This window comes from Neofelis nebulosa, chromosome 7 (genome assembly GCF_028018385.1).
Source record: "Neofelis nebulosa isolate mNeoNeb1 chromosome 7, mNeoNeb1.pri, whole genome shotgun sequence".
NCBI classification, from domain to species: domain Eukaryota; kingdom Metazoa; phylum Chordata; class Mammalia; order Carnivora; family Felidae; genus Neofelis; species Neofelis nebulosa.
Window position 1 is genome coordinate 17,812,781 of NC_080788.1, and position 22,253 is coordinate 17,835,033.

The 22,253-nt window shown below is 47.7% G+C and overlaps 1 protein-coding gene across 1 annotated transcript in view; it reads right to left on the minus strand.

The window, feature by feature from the left end:
- Nucleotides 1-21,268, minus strand: part of IGF1R (insulin like growth factor 1 receptor) — a 303,326-nt gene extending 282,058 nt beyond the window's left edge. The window contains exon 1 of the mRNA XM_058736718.1: nt 21,135-21,268. Within this exon, the coding sequence (XP_058592701.1) occupies nt 21,135-21,228 (94 nt within the window). The 5' untranslated portion in view covers nt 21,229-21,268. The remainder of the gene's footprint in view (nt 1-21,134) is intronic.
- Nucleotides 21,269-22,253: the final 985 nt, after the last annotated feature.

Sequence of the window (22,253 nt, forward strand, 5' to 3'; positions counted from 1 at the left end):
TGTGGAACAAAACTACATAAACGCTTTCAGCCCTGCATGCTGCTCTCACTTTTAGATCACCTGTTTCAAACAGAGCTCTAGGAACAGTGTGGAGCTCGCTCTCTACAAAGACTGCATTTGCATCAACCTGAGACACCCAACAAATGTCTGCACAGGAGTTTATTATGCTGATCAAGGGAAAAGCGAGTACTGTCATCCTTCTTCCAAAAGTAATAACAACTCAATCAGAAACTTATTCCTGTTCCAAAGTCCTAACAATCTGAACACCAGAAAGCTACCAGCGCTTGTAAAATATTCCCAATTATTTTCTATAGAAATCAAACATACCTCCTCTACTAGCAGATTATATTAGATGACAGGTTTTTTAAAATGTTCATCTAGGTGGAAAGCAAAAAAAAAAAAAAAAAAGAAGAAGAAGAAGAAGGAAATAAAGTCACTTCTACTTGCTCCTGTCAAATATGGTAATTTGGGAGATCTTTTTTTTCCCCCAGCATCCCAATAAGTAAATGTGCCATAATCAAACAGGAAAATACAAACTTAAACGTGCAGAATGAGCACCTGCATACATACACTAGGGAGGGACCACACAGGACCCCCAGACCAGCCTTCTCTCATGTCCACCACGGGACATTTACCACCATCTCCGCGAAAAGGTTCTGGGTTATTTCACAAAGACAAGTAGCCTCCACTTTATAGTATTTTAATTTAGCACAAGTAAGAGACCCAGTCTTTAATAAACTCTTTTTGTCCTCAGGAAATAACCATGTCCCTTAGCCTGGCCTCTGTGGACCCCCAAATTCCCAATTTGCCCCCAGCCTCATCCCCCACTACTATGTCAATAAACCTTCCTCTCCTCCTTCCTGCCTTTTTCTTCAAGCCCCACACTACAGTGTGAAAGTCCTGACCTCAGCCCACCCCCACAGGTAGTTAAATCCTTCTGGTCCTCTAAGCACCTCCTCCATGAGGCCTCCAGGATCCCTCTGGGCATTAGGATCTCTTCCTCAGTTCCCACGGCTTTTCCCCAGCCTGTTCATTCTGTTCTCATTCGTAAAAGAGTCCTCCTATCCTAGCAGGCGTGCACCCCTTATCTTCTCGACTATCCCATAAGCTCTTTTTAAGGCAGGAGCTGCATTTTATACACCTGTCTACCTCCAGCAGGTCCCTCCATATCCAGATACTCCAACCTCTCTCTTTGACTCCTACAAAACCAAATCCTCTCTACCTAGCTCAGCTCAGCCTCCCTTGGGCCGCTGGCTTGCCCCTTTGCCTCATGTGCTCTGCAGTAAAAGCCAACACCAAATCCCCCTCTCTCGCTCACGGTACCGAATCCAAGTGGTATCCTCAGCCCATGCTCTCGTGGGCGCCCTGGGCAGGCCCAGTATCAGTGGACATGACCCACTGCCCTTGCCAGGAGCCAGAGCACCCCTCCATGCCCAGTGCAGCTTCATCACCAGGCCGCCAACCTCCAAGTCCACGCTCAGGACGCGAAGCCAGGATGCCAAGATGGCTACACGGCCCTGGGCAGGCACCCTGCAGTTTGCACACCTTCTTGGCAAGCTGCTCAGAGGACTGAGGAGAGGTGGGTGTGCGTGCCTGCCCACTGCCCTCAGGGGAGCTGGGGTGGCATTCCCAGAGCCAAGAAAAAGAGGGTCCCAGAGTTCCATCACACTCCACCCACACATCTAGCCTTCAACCTTTCTCTGTCCATCAGCTGAGAAGAATCCACAGCAGTTCCGAACAAATGATGCTTAGGACAACTTCCTGACCCAGACCAGAAAAAGGTGGCAAATGAGACTTCTAGTCAGAGCCCAGGGAGGTTTAAAAAAAAAAAAAAAAGGATCATGAATTCCTCCCAGTTCACTGACACACATTCACTGAATATTCAAACTGTAGCAGGGGTGAAGTTCAGGGAGGAAAGAGGAGGAGAAAAACTTCACCGGGGCATGTGTCCCTTTCATCTGATCATGCCCTCTTTTCAGGCAGAGGAGGTTCCAAAAAAGCACAAGAAGTGCTCCTTGCAGGTTCCAGGTCAGCAGGTAGGAGGGGCTAACTCGGTCCTAAGGAAGCCCCAGCCTGTAGGCAGCAACCTGCACCCAGGGATCCTCACGGGCAGAAGCCTTAAGACTGCCTTTATCCGGCTCTAAACTGCTTGCAGGATTAACAAGAAGGCTTGATCGATACTGATTTTACCGTCATGGGAGTGACTCACCATTAAATCCTACCCAGCTTAAAACTCAGCTGTGAACAGAAACAAAACAACATAATAGCAGGGTCTGATTTAAAATAGCAAGTATGACTTGTAAACAGTTAATGCTTATAAACAATTAACAATCACCTCCCTAGCCTTCTGGATTTGCTGTGAGAGAAACCCACCGCCAAGCACTCCGAGACGGGCCGCAGTCCTCCACGCACACTACCCCTGCCCCCCAACCCACCACACTGGAGTCGGGGTTTACAAAACAGACCCTGGGGAAGTTGAGGTGAGTGCCTTTGAGCTGAATTCCATACGTCCAATAGGTGTGTGCTCACCAGCAAACTGAGCTTTCAAAAATACGAGTCAAGCTGTCCTGGAGTATAATTCTCCTCGATGTAGCTACTGCAGAGTTTAAAAAGCAGCAACTCCTTTGTCCAAAAACGGGGGAAATGGGGTCATTTCCTCTGAGACTTCCCAGTAACTGTATTCCTCTCAAGCAGTATTCACTTTAAGAAAAGCAATGGCCCACACACAAGACAAACTATACGTTTCAAGCATTTGACCAAAGCATTGGAAGGCAAATGTACTTAGTGCCATTTTGAAAATACGCACTTTTAGGTATGGGACCCCCCACTGAAGTTTTCAAGATGAATCTGTAACCAACTCTCAAAACTGGCCAAGAATGTGTATATAAACAGAATCCTGGTCTTGAGAAGCCTTCGCTATAGCTCATTCCACCACTGTGCTGCAACTGTAACCCCCAATGGGATGGTACTAGGAGGTGGGCCTTGGTGAGGTGATTCGGTTTAGATGAGGTCATGAGGATGGACCCCTGTGATGGGATGAGTGTCCTCATAAGAAGAGAAAAAGACCAGAACTCTCCGTCTCCCTCTCAACAAAATGGCAACCTGCAAACCAGGAAGGGGGCCTTCATCAGACACGAGATCTGCCAGTACCTTGATCTTGGGCTTCCAGCTTTGAGAACTGTGAGAAATAGATGTCTGGGTTTGTTTTGTTTTGTTTTTAAGCCATCCAGCCTGGCAATTTATTACAGCCCAAGCGGACACAGACATCCCCACGGCTCTAGGCAGAGCGAATCACCAACCTGAGGAAAAGGCACCGCCTCCCTCTTGTCATTTAACAAACACTTCCCGCTCAGGAAAAGAGTGGTCACTCAGGCTTGCCTCTGAGATGCAGGGGAAATGCCAGTCCAACTTCTAGACCCGGATGAGCTGTGGTAGCCAGCTTTCTCCTTCCCACGGGGCCCAGACCAAGAAGCTGTACCTTGAGTGGGGTGGAGAAAACTCGTCTTGCAGCCAGACAGGCTCAGCTACCTCCCAGTCTTGCTGGAATCGAGCAGGTCCAGGCCTGAGCCCTGACTCCTGGTTAAACTAGAGGGTGACAACTCAGTTACAAAGAACCAGCCCAAGAGAATCTGCTGGCATGATGGACAGGCAAGCCTTGCCTTCGAAAACTAGAGGGTGACAACTCAGTTACAAAGAACCAGCCCAAGAGAATCTGCTGGCATGATGGACAGGCAAGCCTTGCCTTCGATATGTGCCAGACGTCCTGTCCCCTTCAGCAACATGCCTCTTGGAAGCCTCAGTTTCTCCTTCTGTAAGGTGAAGGCTCTGGCTCTTTCCTTCCTTTGAAATGTTCCCATTTCTGCCTACAGAGGTCAATCCCTTTCCTTCAGGGCTCCCTATGTAATGGGGGAGTCAGTGTGCAATAAAATATTGAGCTGTCAAAACAAATGAAAAACTTCCAGTGTAATCAGTGAGGGAACCAAATATCTAAACAAATCTCTCTTCTGGAAAAATAAGAAAATGAAAACGCAATTACACATCACATGGCTGATTAGTAATAAATTTTGTGACTAGACAGCACAAAAGTCTGACTCCTGACTTACTTTCCCCGAAAGGAAAAGATTATCTGTGACACTCTTTCACTATGGAAAACAAACCCATCCCTGGTGACTCATCTGAAATCTATGTTTTTTGGTGAGGCCTCCCCTGACCTCCCACGTCCTGTGCTGTGCACCCCCCCGCACCTGTAAAACCTTTGGCTTGTCTCCTCAACCGTGGCCATGCTGGGCAGGAGTTGGTCTTCTTAAATCTGCCCCCCCACCCCCCACTATCCCACATGGTATACGCTCACAGCTGACTCAATCAAGAAATCAGGTGTTTGGGGGCACCTGGGCAGCTTAGTCGACTGAGCCTCTGACTTCGGCTTAGGTCATGATCTTGCAGTTCATAAGTCTGAGCCCCGCATCGGGCTCTCTGCTGTCAGCACAGAGCCTGCTTCGGATCCTCTGTCTGTCCCCTCTCTGCTCCTCCCCATCACATGCTCTCTCTCCTTCTCTCAAAAATAAACATTTAAAAAAAAAGAAGAAGAAATAAGGTGTTTTTTCTATTGTAGTAAAATAAATCCAACATAAAATTTTCCGTTTTGACCATTTTTAAGTGCACAATTCAGTATCGGTAGTTACATTCACATTTTTGCACAACATCACCACCATCCATCCATGGCAGTCTTCATCTTGCAAAACTAAAATGCTAAACCAGAAACTAACTTCCCCCCTTCCCCTCCCCTCTGTCCCTGGGAACTGCCATTCTACCTACTGTCTCTGTACATCTGACAACTCTGGGCACCTCATGTGAGTAGACGGACACAGTATTTGTTTTGTTTTGTCTTGTTTTGTGACTGGCTTATTTCACCTAGCATGATGTCCTCAAGGTTCATCCATGCTGTAGCAGGTGGCAGAATCCCCTTCCTTTTCATGGCTGCATAATACTCCACTGTGTGTATACACATTCTGTTTCACCATTCAACCACTGACGGGCACCTAGGGTGCGCCCACCTTTGGGCTGCTGCAAATCATGACCTGCTGCTATGAACATGGGTACGCAAGTCTCTGTCCAGCTCCCTGCTTTCAATTCTTTGGGCACGGGGGTCCCAATCTCTTCACATCCTTGCCAACACTCATAATTTTCAATTTGTTGATAATCACCATCCTAACGGGTATGAAGGGGTATCTCGTTGTGGGTTTGATTTGCATTCCTCTAATGACAGGTACTGCACTGAGCATCTTTTCATGCACTTCCAGACCTCAAGAAATAAATTTTGAACCAAAGGAATGAACTCTTCCTCCTCAGAGAGCTTTTCTCACAGAAGAAAATCACCATCACACTATGAGTTGCTTCATTAAAGATGAGGAAGTGGTTTGCATTCAAAATACGTTTCCCTGGGAAAATCATCACTGTAGGTGATGGCCCCCTAGCAAGACCACCCTAGCCCACCTAACAAGCTCTTGAAAGAGAAATGAATCCCAATCCTGGGAAGCAGAGACCCTGTACAACCCAAGGAAGCAAAGTAAAAGGGCAGTTTCTTCTCGAGATCCCAGAGAAAGGCTCTCCAGCAAAACATTTACTAGCCAGGTGCCATTTCTGCAGCTGGCCTCCAAACCCCTGACTAAGGCTGTCCCTGGAGGTCTGAGGCCCCAGACTCCAGGGTCTCCCATCTCTGGAAACAGCCTTCCAACAATGAGGGGCACAGATTCTTAATTTCCCCACTTTAAAAAAAAAATTTAAGTTTACTTACTTTGGAAGAGAGAGTGTGTGTGCACGAGCAGGGGAGGGGCAGAGAGAGAGAGAAGGGGGGTGGGGTGGGGAGAGAATTCCAAGCAGGCTCTGCACTGTCAGTGTAGAGATGGATGCAGGGCTCGAACTCCTGAACCGCGAGATCATGACCTGAGCTGAAGTCAAGAGTCGGACCCCGATTTTCCCCACTTTTGATCTAAAATACTGCAATTAGTTTTTCTGGATACCTAGATTCATGCCAGACCCTATGTCCTAAATCTGGGCTGGGGATAGCACTCCCAGTCCCAGCTACTCATGTCCTTGACCATGCAGATCTGGTTCTCCCCCAGAAGGCCACTTGACCCCTAATTCCACAGCTATCCCTGAGACAGGAACAACGCTGGGAAGTACACCATTCAGACTACCATGTGAATGACTCATTTCGGTCATTTGGCCTGACACATGGGTTTTTTTGGGAGCCAAATAATCCCTCTCCTGCAGGAGAATGTTTCATGCCCTTCCACGGAGGCAGAGGGATATCAGGTAGAGACACAAAAATCAGGGGACGAAGGTGCATCTCTATCCCCAGAGACAGAGAGGCCGGACAGAGCTCTTCTGAAATGCCTCTATGTAAAATGAAGCTGGAGTCTTAACGTGAAGATCAGAAAAGGCAAACGTAGGAAGAGCAAACATGGCAATCATACACACCCAGGAGGGCATCAGTTTTATTTTTAGGTAAACAATTTTTATTATTATTTATTTACTTTTGAGAGAGAGACAGAGAGCAAGCAGGGGAGGGGCAGAGAGACAGAGGGAGACAGAGAATCTGAAGCAGGCTCCAGGCTCTGAGCTGTCAGCACAGAGACTGACGTGGGGCTCGAACTCACGGACCGCGAGATCATGACCTGAGCCGAAGTCGGACGCTCCACTGAGCTACCCAGCCGCCCCTTAAGTAAACAACTTCTAACGTGTAAATTCTCCATTCTTAATGACAGACAGTAACAGCCGACCCCCAGTACTTGTGGCAGACACTCTAAGAGATTTACGTGTACTCATTCATGAAGTACATGTGCCATTACCATTTCCCATTTTACAGATGAGAAGACTGGGGCAGACACAGGAAATAAGGTGTCCCATGAACAACAGCACGTTGTAGACTTGTTTTGAGAGGCTCTGGGCTCTAATTCAAATCTCAAAATGGAACCCGGACCATCATGAACGACTGGAGGCAGAAGCGTCTGGGACATGGCAGGAGGCCTGTTTTCCAAATGAAAACACAGACCGGTTACTTGCTCAAACAGGTAGAAAATGATTTAAAATTCAGAATTCTCTATCCTGATAGCAGACGAGGAATACAAAATCCCCCAGGCCACATGATGTCACCCTTCCAGGAAGCCTCTTGCATTACTGCGTCTTTTAATGGTATTTGTCCAGTGAAAACAGTTACAGTCGTAGAGAACGGGCAGCTCGTATCTACGAGCACCAATTGCGAGCTAAACACTGGTGATTGCTTCTCATCGAGAACTACAATGTGCCCAGTCAAGTTAAAAACATCAATCAATAGGAGTTAAAAAGCACCAGTAGCAAAGCCCAGACCTGGACGCAAAGTTGGCATCCTTGTTTAAACAAATTATTCCTCGTTCCTCTCAGCCTGTGCGGTGACGGTTGGAAATAGCCCTGCAAGGTCTGCCAGCACTGCAGGGGGGTGGGGGGGCAGGGGCCCCTCCCCGTCCATCCCAACCACAGGAAGCCAAGGCCAGGGCCAACTCGGGTCCACCCGACCCAGCTCAGATGGAAACGAGGGTCATCTCTTGCCTGGCTTTTCTCAGAAAGTTAGAAAGCAGTGCCCTGGCAATGAACGTGAGAGCAGCCGCCTGAAAAGGTTTCACTTTGGGAGTATGTCTGGAGGCTGTGTATTTACTCCCGCAGTTTCAGCACTCGTACTGGACGTTACCAGGTACCCCTGATGCCCCTGACAAAGGTAAGCGCTCCCCTACAGGAACTTTTCTGAAGTCCGGGGCGGCAGTTTCCAAAGGGCTTTGCAATGTCAAGCGCCTCACTGGAGGGTGTTCCCCCTGGGTCCTCCTCCATCTACACCTTCACTGGTTCACCCTGGGGTTTCTATCTCTGGTCCCCCAACCCTGACCCCGTCAAAGGCCAGGGCAGCCTCCCCAGCACCCTTTCAATTTCAATTGAACCCCTTTCAATTTTCCGGGGTTCAAAAAGCTTCAAAGCTCCCCACTCTCTCTACTCACCGCTGAGTCCCTTCACCAGCGCGCCTGGCGCTAATGCCCAGGCCAATGCCAATGCTACTGCCCCTTGGAACCCCAGCCAGACTGCCTAACACCTTCTCGGGTTCCTCAGTAGCTCCATGACAGCACCCCTCCAGCTCACAAACTTCCCCACTAGTCAGCATCCCATGAGTAAGCACTGAATGCATCTGCCTGCAACCGTCCAGCAGCATTTGACTGTTTCCATCCGGAGAGTCAGCCCCTTGAGAAGTTAGTACACATGCTCTCCACATGCTCTCCGGGGAGCTGAGGCCATTGGAGGCCTTGGCGGTAGAAGCTGGGTTTTGGATCTTCCCCACCGTCCTCCTCTTTAGATGGGCGATGACCTTGAATGTAAGGGTCCACAGGAACCAGCCTGAGTTAACTCAAAGACAACTTATCTTCTGGCTCAGAGAGGCAGCCTGTTAGTGGTTCTAGAGGGCTGAGCTGAGGCTCAGACTTCATGAAGTTAAAACTTCACTGTAGACAAGGGACAGGAGGTCTATCCCTGAGGGACAGTGATACCCGGTGCCAGGGAGACAGCGAGAGGATAGGAGCTCCAGCGAGAGGCCAGCAGGGCCACCATGGCACATGGAAAACAGACTGATAAAACATGCCTTTGGATGCCTTCTACTTGCTGGCACCTCAGAAACGTTACTGCTAATCTTCATATCATCCCAAATACCCCAAACTGCAGATGGGGACGATGGGGACACTGAGGCCTGTAGCTCCCTTCCCAATCCCAATATGCCTCCCTGCATTGGAGAGACAGAGACGGCGAGGTGTTTGAGGAGAAAGGGCTTCAAAGGCAGCGCTGTGCACATGCAAACCCCAATGACGAGGGCAGATGAAAGGCGGGCGCTGTACTGGCTTGTCCTGGTGAGTTCACATCCACCCTGTGCAACATTCACAGGGCAATTTTACAAGATACTTTTTTTTTTTTTTTTTACAAGGTACGCTTGAAATTAACATGCCAGGTTCAAATGATTATGTTTACATTTTCCGTAAGAAATATCCCGCCTCACCAGTCTCCTCAGGAGCATGGAGCTTTTAAGGATAATTTCTTAGGTGTTAATTACTTTCAGGAGCACTCTTCACGCCATCCGAGACAAGTAAACTTCCGGGGGCGGGGGGTCGGAGAGGCCAATCAAAGGCCCTGGCCAGAACCCAGGAGAGGGGGGCACTCAAGTGATGAGAGCCTTTTACGACTGGCTGCCATCCCTGTCAGCATCCGAGGCAAAAGTTCACTGGCCTCACCAAGAAAACAAGGCAAGGGACAGAAGCAAGTGTCTGTTCACAGTATTTTTGCTGGTTCCAATCAGACCTTCCAAAGCACTTCATCTCTCTCTACCTTGTGTCTTGGGATCTGGAGGCTACTCAGGTCACGAGAAATGACCTAGGCCTGCCGTGTAATCCAGAAGGGAGAGAGCGAGCGGTGGGCAGCTACAGACATGGAAGCATCCACCTGGCCCGGAGGCTGGACCTTGGGGGTCCTCTGTATCAGGCCACCCCTGGACCACAACACAGCCCAACCCAGCCTGAGTGCCTGCCTTCAGTCAGGCACCCAGTACCACCAGCGAAGCCCCATTACCAACAACTGGTGGACAGGAGTCATTAATTCCTATCTGGAGGGAACTTGCGGGAAAAGGCATCCCTCCACAGGGATGAGACAGCCTTGACAGGGCTTTCCTGGAGTTTTAAGGCTTTTGTTCACCTCAGTCTGCAAAAAGCCTGGTGAAAGTTGCTTTTTTTTTTTTTTTTAATGTTTATTTTAGAGAGCGAGCAAGTGCACAAGTGGAGAAGGGGCAGAGAGAGAGAGGGAAAAACAGAATCTGAAGTGGGCTCCAGGCTCCCAGCTGTCAGCCCAGAGCCCGACACAGGGCTTGAACTCACAAACTGTGAGATCGTGACCTGAGCCGATGTCGGAAGCTCAAATGATGATCCACCCAGGCGCCCCAAAAGTTTGATTTTAAAGATAATTTTATTGCTTTCGAGTTCCACATAGTAGTAACTAGCACAGTAAGATGCTTCTGCTGGCAGGGCTATAACAAAAAGATGAGAATACATTTGTTATCAAGATGCTTCACAGTGAATGGTAGGGGGAGTGGGACGGAGCTTAGCCCTCTAAGAAGTCTCCTGTTTGAGGTCTTCCCGTGTGGCAGGCACCGAGCCACGTCCTGGAAATTCACAGATGACCAAGGTGCCATCATTGTCCTTCTCGGCCACTGGGGGAAACAACACAGGGCAAGCTACTCATAGAGCTATAGCGTGTCACGTGACCACCCTACATGCCGAATCAAGGCTGCGGAGGGGGTGAAACTGTAGCTAATGCTTAAAGGAGTTTTCCAGAGGGCAAACTGGTTAAGAGTTGTTTTAAGCAGAGAGGTTGCTACCAGCCAGAGCAAAGGGACTTGAAAGAAAGAGTACAGCCTGTTTGAGAAGGAGCCCAAAGAGTTGTTCAAAACGACTGAGATGATGGCACACTGCGGTCCTCTCTCAGCCAAAGAAATGATTTCCAAATTAAAAATAATAAAAAGCAAATAAAATAGAATAAAATGAATAAAAATAATAAACAGCAATCACGGGGAAATGAGTCTACAACTTTCAAAAGGTAAAATGGAGTAACCACGCACATAGTAAGTTTGTCACAAGGAAGTGACAAAGTGGATTCTCAAAATACCAAAAAAAGCATGAAACAAAACACAGAAAAATACCGAACCCAGTACATCTGATGTGAGATCTAACACCGGTTAACGGAAGTGTCTGTCATTCTCCATTAGGAATTCTGACTGGTGAGTGTCTTAACTACCTGAAATTGTCCAAGGCAACACCTATAAGAGTGATAATTTAAGTGTTACCACAGAAAGAGAGCAATGGGGATCTTGCTTTATTTTTCAAAATGAATTAGTAGGGCTTTTTTTTTTAATCTCTAATCTCAAGAGAAATATTTTAGAACTTTTTATCTGCTAAAGTCCTGTAAAAACACCTTAAATCTTGAATTGTGAAAGGTACGCTAGATACAAGGACTCTGCCAAAGTTGTTTACCTCACTTAGGAAGACCCTAATTGTAGCTAATTCTCAAAGGAGCTGGCTGACACACTACAGCAGTCTTAATCCGAAATCCCAGTGGTTTCTACCGAAGCCTGCAGTCCACACATTCTCCTGCTATCAGTTCCCAGGAACCAAGCCAGAAGACAAAATCTAAGGGACGCGCGTGGGGAGGGAGAGGGCGATCGCGATCTTCATCCTTGGGCACTAGCAGGGTTAAATCAGTCACGGAAGAGGCTGAATCTCTTTTCTGGCCACTAGGTGTCGCCTACGCATTAGTGAGGTGGGCAGAGTATGCACTGGAGACTTCTCAGGCGCCGGCAGGAAAGGACAAGGGGAAGAATTAGGGGAGAAAGCGTAGTGAACAGATCTCTGAAGCAGAAGGTGAACTGCTGGGGTTTACCACTGTTTGCTGAAAATAGGTAAAATCTTACTACTGGGCTTTAACAAGCAAAATGTATCCTGTTAAGCACCTTAAGTTTTATCGTAGAACATTTACTGAGCACCTACTATATATCAACCGCATGTAAGTTACAAGGACAGTCAAGTCTCCAGTGTGTCCTACTTTCCTGGCACTATCCAAAGAACACCTACGTTCAAGAATGTCACATCCATAAGAGCAGTAGGAAGCTGAAGTCTGAGGAGCTTAGTATATGCCAGCTTCTGCTCTAAGCACTTGACATATGTATTAATTCACTTAATTTCTATAAATAAGTGTATCAAGTGGGTTCTATTAAAATTGCAATTTCACAGACAAGGAAACTGAGGCACAGGAAGATTAAATCATTGGCCTGAGATCTTCACTACTGAGGAGCTGAGACTCAAGGCAAGCTCTTTGGCTCCACTGCTCTCAGCGGCCTCATAAAATGACGACAGCTCAGGTACAGGACAAAACAAATCACTGCTAACCAGCACAGTAGTGGTAACGAACTCAAAGGGAGTGAGGGGGGAGGTTAGGTCTACGGAAGTTTGAACAATCTGAAAGCCTTCATGAAGGAAGAGGCATCGGGAGTTAGAAACAAAAGTGTATCATCTCAGATCTTTTAAAACCATAGAAAGGTACTTGGAGGAAATGAATTTCCTGATTAGCACCATCCTGTCCCTGCTCCACAGATCTGTCTGAAATCCAAAGATTTTTAAAAATAAAAAAACTATACCCTCCCCCCTCCAATTTTTCTGACATTAGTTTTCAGAATATATTAGAAGTTTTTGTGATGTTGCTTGATGAGAAAAGAAGAAAACGTCCCAGTTATTTTAAGTCTGTACATTTGTGTTGAGCCTCAAAAAAGTTAAATAACTTGTTCAGGGCCAAAGACCTAACTGGCAGCAAAGGAGAAACTCGAACCAGGTGACTTTGTTGCTCTCTACAGTAGCACTTTCCACTATTCTGTACGCGGTAGCAGAGAGGAGAAAACATTCCAGACCATGAACACAGCAGGAACAAAACCATGGAGACAGCAATGGCATGGCGTGTTCACCGCAGAGGTGAAGCGTGGGTGCTGGGAATTAACACGGGATCCCTACAGCCGTCTCACTAAGGATGTATTTATTGCAGCCCAGTGTGAGGAGCCTTGGACTTGATTCTTGAACCACAATGCAGCACCACAAAAGGCACACGCTGAGAATTTGAGGCTGGCCCATCCATCACACCAGAGAGAAGGAACAGGAGTCAAAGTAGCCCAAGCGGGTCGGAGGCCAAGCTGAGCATCTCCTCAGACAGATGATGCAGGTCTGGCAGACTGGACCAGGGTGGAGCTAAAATCAGGAGAGAATCTGAATGATTTCAAGGGACTCGGTAAGGTAGAAAGGAAACATTCAATTAACCAGTCTCCCCAGAAACGAGTGAGCTGAAGAACTAAAATTTAACTAGAAAGTCCATCCTGACTCAACACTTGTTGTTGGAAATCTTACTGAGGGACATGTCAGAAAGAAAATCCCAAATAGGTCACCCAACCGTGCAAGGCGATGATCTCAAAAGAATTTCCTGTAACCAAACTGTACCACGTTGCGACCTAACATATGCCATGAACTCACTGTCCGCAGAAATCAGACGACAGAACTGAGGAAAGCTGAATGACAGATCTTCCTGTCACTGGTCTCTTTGTTCGTTTGTTTTCATGGCAATCTTTGCTCCTCTTTCAAATCCTGAGTCTGTGAGCTTGTGTATTATCCCACTAGCAGGAGACCCAGGAAAAGAATATGGGGAGAATAAATTCAGGACAACACAGATTAATCTGAGCACATTAGATGAAGATCTTACAATCTATACAAAGCTAATAACTTAGAAAACTATTTGCCAGATGGATCATGGACCGCACACCTTGGCTTTCCCTCTATGCTTCCTACTTTTTTCCAGGAAGTTATTAAAAGCCACTCGGATACTCCAAATTTGGGAAAAGCCGTAACACGTAAGCCTATCTCCCCCTAAATATCATCATACTTCTGTTCCTTTACTATGAACTAAAGGCATTAACTAAAATTCGCCTAACCCAAATTGGTGCTGTCTCATTTACTTAGTCAAATATGTATTTCCAGTGATCAATTTTATAGAGACAAACCACCAACTATATTTTACATGAGAGGAGAAGCTGAAAGTATGCATCCAAAATATCTCAGGAAAATTTAAAAGTTCTGCTCTATAAAACATTTATGCTTTAAGGCTGTCAAAATGTATTTGTTCTCCCATGTCAAGAGTAATTTAAACAGCAGCATGTGTACACCTGAATTACCAAACTGACAAGTTATTCCAAAGCCGGTTTAAGGAAAGCCAGCACCAGGTTAAAAAGAAAGTAGCCACACAAGAGTACACAAGACGGAAACAGTAATGTATTTAGAACAGTCAGAATTCGAATGGATGGAAATACACGTACACACACACACAATTGTGAACAAGTAGCATTTCTATTATATAATTATTACTGAAGTCGGTGCCTGTCTTGTTCAGGGGGCTAAGACAGTGAGGAGTGAAATAAACGAATAAAGTTTCAGCTCCCTTCCCTCCCCGCTCCCCACCAAGAACCCTTTGGACCAGGAATAGAATACTTCTAAGTCTTTAAATATAAATGCTTTAAAAAAAATCCAGACTATTATAATGTGAGCAATCTAAGGCAGACGTAGCTACCTCTGTAGTATTTGTGGTACCAGTTATGTGCGTGCACATTTTCCCCATGTGGCTAAGCCACCATAGTAGGTCAAATAAGAAAGTATGGGCTGCAAGACCGTCAGCCATCATAAGTGGGACACTCAGCTCCATGGACACATCCCCAGCAACTTAGAAAGTAAGCTATCACCAGCACTAACCAAGGAGAGGATAAATATGAGAATAAAGGCAGTCCCTGCATCCCTACCTACTTCTCCCCGTCATAAATAACAGCAACAATACCTTGTAACAGTTATTGCCATTGCAAACATGCATCTTTCATCATAAAAGAAACTACTTTCTGTTGTGTTCCAGTAAAATCTGAATAGCAACCTATAAGTTTAAAAATTCTTGATAGGGCACAAAAAAGAATAAAAGCCTTGCTTACTAGTTTGTTTCTCTAGTGTTTCATTGTTTTTTTAATGTTTCTTTTTTTTTTGGGGGGGGGGGCAGAGAGCGAGGAGGAGACAGAATGGGAAGCAGGCTCCAGGCTCTGAGCTGTCAGCACAGAGCCTGATGCGGGGCTTGAACCCACAGACAGTGAGATCATGACCCGAGCCAAAGTCGGATACTCAGCCGACTGAGCCTCCTGCGCATCCCGTTTCTTTAGTGTTTTAAATAAACATAACAAGTGATTTCTATGGTTTGATTCATACCTTTAAAATCTTCTGTAAAATATTTTATGGTATCAGAATGAATTTTTAAACTTAAAGATCTAAGCCCACTAAGTGTTCGATATACATTTACTGAGAGAGGAGGGAGAAAAAAATTGTCAATTCAAGAAATATCAATATTTCCTTAAGATTTTGAAATGAATCAGTTTCACAGGCCATGAGTGAAACTGGCATAATTGAAAAAAGTAGGAAAGTCTTCAAAAATGATATGTGGGACTTTACAACATGAGTAAAAACTGATACTTTAAAAACAGAAAACAATCTAAGTCTTCAAAAGTCTCAAAATCAAAGATACTTACTATTCTGAGTCAAAAAAGACCATAGCAATATAACAAGAGAAACAAACTTCATCATGCCAAGGGAATACGCATCTATTGCGGTAACAACCTGACTTGTTTTTAAAGATCTTTTGTTTACCAATAATCTTATACAAAACATATGCCCTTTGCTCAGAACAAATCAGTTTTACAGATACTTAGAGGCTTCTTTCCAAATACTGAAAATCAGTTACTCTCCCCAAATGTCAACAAGTCTCATTGTGCGCAAACATCAGGACTGTTGCATGTATCCCCTCCTTAAATTTAAGCCAAATCACATGTTTACAAATAACGGGAAAACCTCCTCCTGATAATCTGACCCCAAACACCATTTTCAAGGTCAGAGGGGAGTGCCTGGGTGGCTCAGTCAGTTAAGTACCTGATTCTTGATTTTGGCTCAGGTCGTGATCTCACAGTTCATGAGCTGGAGCCCCGAGTTAGGCTCTGCTCTGACAGCACAGAGCCTGCTTGGGATTCTCTCTTTCCCTCTCTTTCTGCAACTCCCCCCCCCCCACCACCACCACCACTTGCTCGCTAGCTCTCAAAGAATAAACTTAAAAAAAAGGGGGGGGGGGTCAGAGTGCTTCATTAATTATTCACTTTGTTGTCCTTCAAGTGTTCAACGTTTTCCTTCAGAACATCTCGGACAGAGAAATGGAGAAACCCTATCTCAAGCATGTGTGCAACTACTATATATTTAGTACAACTGATGGAAATGCATACCTTGGACTCAGCACCTGTCACAGGTTGGCTAAGAAAAGCAGTTCGGTGTAAGGTGGCCCGCAGGCACAGATACCTCTTCTTAGGATTTTTAAATGAGTGTTGAAAACAAATCGAAGCAAATCACAACCCAGAAAGAAACACAGCTTCTACTTTTTACGATTAAAAAAAACAAAGTCACGATTCAATTGCCTCCTGGATCTTATTCTTTCCCTTCTGCACCTTTACAAACAGTGAGTTCTTTTACATGATAAAGCCTTACAATTAAGAAAGTTTCCTAATAATGTCCAGAAGGCTCAGCAATGTGTAACTCCAGAACAGTTTTGAAATAAGTTCCACCTTCCCTACAACTCAAAACATGCCGTGCAGCATTCACGAACGCCACCTGTAACTCCTGAAGTGTTGGCAAAAGGTACCTGCAACACTCCACATTTTTAATCACAATTGTCAGAACCAATGTTGTAAAAAAGCTGAGAGGCTGAGCACAGACCAGTGAATGTGTCCCGTGCGTCCAGTACTGCAATGGGAGGCAATATGTGAGGAAGGCAAAAATGGTGCAGCAGAGGGCTTTAGAAGATTCAGCAACATTGGTTTACTTCGTATCTTAAGTCTACAGAAATGTTTTTAAAGGGCCTTTAAAATGCTGTTTGCCGCCTATTTGAAAACCGTGCATTCTGTGCTGAGTCGGAAAAAGATCTGATTTTCTAAGCAACTTTGTTTCACGCAGGAGTTTTAAAAAATGCCCCAAGGACAAAGACAAAGCCCTCTTTCCTTGTAAGCTTACTCACTGCCTGGCATAGGGTCCAGCTTTCATACAGCAGGTGCCCAATAAGTGCTGGCTGGATTCAGTTGCTTCTTACAGCTTCAGTTGCTTCTCACAAAACAAATGAAACCAGATTTAAAAGGAAGCTACTGTCCCTTGAGGGCTCCCCTTGGCAAAACTCTAAGGCAACAAGTGAAAACGATACAGTTGATTTTCATTACTGCCCTGATCTTGCAACAATAAGAAGGGCAGGAAACATTTTTATTAGTAAACTAAGTCCTAGACAAAGACCAAAAACAAATGTAAACAACCACTATTCTCCACATCTTTTTCTATTAAAAGGCCAAGGTAAATCTGGAAAAGGCATAGCAAAAATGCCTTTGCTGTATGTTTAAATCTTTTGTTCCACGAGAAATTTTAATTAAAAAAAATTATCGTATGCCTGAAAAAACTACTGTAGCGTACAAAGATCCTGTTTCCTGCTCAGATTCTGAAGCCATTTAAAAAAATAAAATGAGCAACAAAGAAAAAACCCACCCCATTCATCCTCAGTCTTTACTACCAGAGTAGTTAATAAGGGATATCAAAGAGAGAAAGAAAGAAAAGAAAGAAAAAACAAAGTGGAAATTCTTTACCATCTTAAAACAGTACATTATTTCTTTGTTGGAAAACACATGTAAGAAAACTGGAAATACAAAAAGCCTTCCGGACTCAGCTCCTAAACTTTAGTCTTGGAAAGTCCAACTTCGTTTCGGATTCAGTTAAGGATTTCACTGTCACAAATCTGACTTTCATTGGCATTTGTGTTTTTTAAGTCCAACCCCTAAATCCCTACTTGAGCTGTGTATAACCAAGATTTTTTTTTTCCTGCCCATTTCTCCTATGGTGTTGAAACCCCACTGTTACAACACCAGCCATCAGTTTGCCGTATTGCTAGAGTGCACGGATGTAAGAAACTCCACAAATAAAAAAGAGATATGATCACTTGCTGGACAAATTTACTTAATCTAACCTCTATGTTCAAAGTGACAATGCATTCTTGCCAACCTTCGCAGATTTCTTTAAAAAAGGGGGGGGGGGGCGACCCAGGTTTATTGGGATACAATTTGTATGCCATAAAAGTCACTAATTTAAAGTGGACACTCCAATGATTTTTAGTATATTCAGAGTGGTACAACCATCACCACAATCTAATTTTAGAACATTTTCATCACCCCCAAAAGAAAGCCCATACCCATGAACAGTCACTCCCTGTTCCGTCCTCCCCCGGCCCTACTCAACCACTAATCTACTTTCAGTCTCTATGGAGTTGCTTATTCTAGACTTCATGTAAACAGAATCATATAATATGTGGTCTTTTGTGACTGGCTTCTTTCACTTAGCATGATGCTTTTAAGGTTCTTCCAGTCAACCTTAGCATATTTCTTAAGGTTAGAGTTTTCTAATCCTTCTGACAAATCAAACATATAACCTTTTAAACTTCAAATCCTGACCCACACCCCATCCCTACTCAAAAGTACCATTTACTTGCTAGTTCCCTCTAGAGAGTCTAAACTATAATTTGCTATTTAGGTTTTTTCCAACCTTCTTATTCTGGATTCTTCCTCTGGTAATAAAACACCAACTTCTTTAAACATCAACCTTTCACATACCTATATTTCCCTGACAATAGGATAGGACTGTGCCTGGGGCAGAAAGAGGACTGAGCCCTTTTAATGAGATAGCCAATATGTTTAAAATACATGTGGATTTTAAAAAAAGACGAAGCCATCAGATGATTTAGCTATCACTCAGAACTTCCCAGCCTCTCTTATTTAGATGCTCTGTTCACATTATGTTGATAACAAAACAAACGTGTCTGCTTGACTTCATCTGCCTCAAAAACTTCTACATCTTTTCAGTGAAAGATTTAGAAGAAAATCACCTTACTGTTGTAGGTGTCAGTGTTCAAAGAGTAAACACTAATCCTTAAATATGCCAATACAATAGGAACAAACACCAGCCCCATTTTTATCCCAAAACAATACTCATCCCTGACTGGATTCAGTAGTTTATTTCCATCAGAGTTAAGGGTTCCAGCACCTGACTAAAAACTGAACACATGCTAAACACTGAGCATATCCTTTTCTCTTGAAAACGTCAGAGCTGTAGGAAGGAACAGAGACTGAGTTAGGACTTCAACAAACCAAGACAGGAGTCGGGGTGCCTTCGGGCCATCCGTCAGGTTTTCAGGAACCAACAATTTTCAAGGGATCCTTGAGAAAAGCTTTGGCCTCTCTGTATCTCTCTGTATTATAAACATGCATGAAAATGCCCCTTCTCCTCCTGTTTTCTCAAGAAAGAGCCTCCTTTCACAAAGAATACTGTTCACGAAGATCGCTGGGAACAAGACATCCTATTTTAAAATGCCCGACTCCTTCCTCAAGACGCAAGGCCATCACTGGTGTTGTGAACCTCACAACTAACATTAAATAATAAAACTAGAAACATTACACACCTCAATATCATGCCTTAAAAAAAAAAATGGATTAGCTCTCCTGTGGTCTTCTAAACTGTATTTAGCCTTGAGAGGCTAGAAACCCTCTTCTGTCCCCCCAAACACCATCTGTAACCCTGAGAAGGGAGCCGAAAGCCTTTCGTCCAATCCAGTGAGCTGAAAGTTTAGAAAACAAAGAGGAGGAGAGCTCAGCTCTGTGGAAGGTCCGGCCTCAATCTGCGACTTACTCCGTGTAGTAAACACTAATTCTTTACAAAAATCTCCTCTTACTCCATCACGGACTCATTTCTTCCAAGACACTTAAGAAGGGTTTGTTTACACAACAGCCTTTCCGAATTGCCCCCGTGATGGGGCCAGACAGCCCCGCCGCCCCCCCCCACCCCCCACCATTCTCCCTCACTCTTCGAGGCTCCGTCGTGATTTTTCAAAGTTAACTGGCACCACCTGCATACCCTCGGCAAACATTACTCACCAACACGCCCTCAACGTTCCCAGCCCCAGTTCCCCGACTGCATTTAAACTTTAATCGTGTTCAAATTACCCTGCCATCGCGAATAAGCCAGTAAACCACGCTTCCATTTTCTGAGTATAGAACCCCCTCCTCCTCCTCCTTCCTCTACACGTCGTGGGGCCCTAAGTTCTGCCCCCCTCCCTCCCCCCTCCCCGCACTTCCCTACCCCTACCCGACACTACCAAAACAAAAGCTATCAGATTGCAAGCGATAGCGAGTGTGGAGCGATACTGCTTATTAACTTTGTACAAAGGAAGTGCGGGGCAGGAGAGATACAGTGCGACGCAACTCTGGCCAGCAAACCAAGGCGAGGGCTCCGCGCTCGCAAAACAGAACACCCTCCCGCCCACCCCCCGCTGCCGCAGACCCCGGCGCGCCTTAAAGGCTGGCGCGCGACACCTCTCGCCGGGGCCAGGCGTCTAGGTGTCCCCGAGCGGCCGTGTGGCGACAGCTACAGCCCCGCGTTGAGAGCACGTGTGTGGAAATGCACGTCGGCTCGGACCACACACCCACTCCCGCACAGTCGGATGCTGCCCGAACACTCCCCACCCCCGTCTGCAGGAGGAGAGGGGTCTACGGGCCGGGGTAGCAACTGGGAGAAGAAAGTCCCAGAACCCTGTGAACTAGGGGCCCAGACGCGCTCCTCGGAAAAGCTGGACTGATGCAGAGCCCCCGACCTTGCAGTTTTCGGGGGTGGGGGGAGTCTAGAGCGGGAACTCTCCCCCCCCCCAACGCCTGAGCCGCACAGAGCGGTCGCGGGAAGCCCGGGGCAGGTAACCCGCACAGGATCGGGCGAAAGTGACGGGGAGGGAAAGGCCAGGAACCCAAAATGCCCGAGGGGTAAAGCGCGTTGGCGACACGAGGCCGCTCTGGGATGTTTGGAAACGTGTCCTGGGGCTGCGGGGCCTCTCCGCCGGCCGCCTCCCCCTGGAACCCCACGGCCGGTGGGCTAGCCGATCCCCGCCTGTCCCGGCAGCCAGGGCCCCGCGCGACCGCGGGAGCTGTCACCACCGTCTGCGCGCCGCGCGGGGGCCAGCCCGCCGTGCGGAGCGGCCCGCGCGCCGCGAGGGGGGTGAGGTGTGGGTGGCGGGGCCCGGCCCGGCGCGAACTTCCCCGACGGAGTCCCAGCGCGGGCACGGCCGCGGGGGCACGAGCGCTTCCCAAGGCAACCGGCCCGCGGGGCAGGGCTCCCGGGACAGCGAAAGAGAAAGCCCCCGAGGCTCTTCCCGCGCGGGGGTGCGCAGAGCCGGGGCTCCGGGGGCCGCTCCGGCCGGAAGGCCGAGCCCCTCCACACCTCGCCGGGCTGCCCCCGAGCCCAGGGGCCCGACAGCTGCGACGACGGCAACTCGGGTTTCGCAAACAGGGCGCAGCCCCTCGGAGGAAAAGTTCCCGCAGTGGCCGCGGGCGGCGGGCACATACTCACTTTCTCCACTCGTCGGCCACAGCGAGAGCGCGGCGGAGAAAAACAGGAGCCCCCACAGCGAGGTCGGGGACCCTCCTCCGGAGCCAGACTTCATTCCTTTTATTTGGGACGAAATTCCCCTCTCTCAAAAAAATAAAAAACAAAAAGAAAAAGAAAAAGAAAACAAAGAAAACAAAAAGAAAAAAAAAACGGGAAAGGAAGAAAAAGTCTCAAACTCAGTCTTCGCCCCCTCCGAAAACAAGGGCGAAGGAAACAATACTCCAAAGGCGGCGCCGGCCGGGGACCCTCCGGGTGCGCCGAGCGGGCGGGCGGCGGCGCGGGGCGGCCCCTCAGCGCCGGCAGCCTCGGCCCAGGGCTCGGCGGAGTCGGGAACCCGAGGCGCGCCGGGGCGGGCTGTCGGCGTCGTCGGCCTCCATTTTCAAACCCAGAGAGGCAGGAGGGGGGGGGGGGGGGAACTGCACAGAAAGGGGGCAAAGCCCAAATTCGTCTCGGCGGAGAAAAACAAGCCCGACCCCAGGCAGAGCGGGAAGCTGTCCGACACCCGAGCCTCCGCGGCGGGAGGGCGCGACGCAGTTCGCAAGATTGCCCCGAAGTCCGGGTCGCGGGCGAGGCCGGCCGGGGGCAGAAATGCGGAGTAAAAATGAATGAGCGGCTCCCCCTCCTCCTCCTCCTCCGGGCTCCGCTCGCCGCCGCCTCCTCCCTCAGCGCCGCCGCCGCCGCCGCCGCCGCCGCGAGCTCCTTCCCAAATCCAGAACACACACAAAGCGGCGGGCCGGCCGCGCCGCGCTCAGCACTCCCGCCGCGCCGCCCGGGCTCCGCGCCGGCCCCCGCCCGGCCCCCGCCCGCCGCCGCCGGCTCCGCGCGCGGGGGCTCCGGCTCGCTGAAGGTCAAAGCCGAGGCGCGCAACGCGCCGTGGAGCTCCCCTAGCGCAGGAGGGGCGTGGAGGGCCCGGGGAGTGGGGCCGAGGGTCTGCAAGCGCCGGGCACGGGCGCGCCGGGGGCAGGCTCGCTGGCGGCGTCCCTCTCGCTCGCTCGCCTCTCTCGAGTTCGCCTGGTGCGCTCGCTCCTCCTCGGGTTTTTTTTTTTTTCCCTTTTTTTTTTTTTTTTTTTTTTTTCCGCT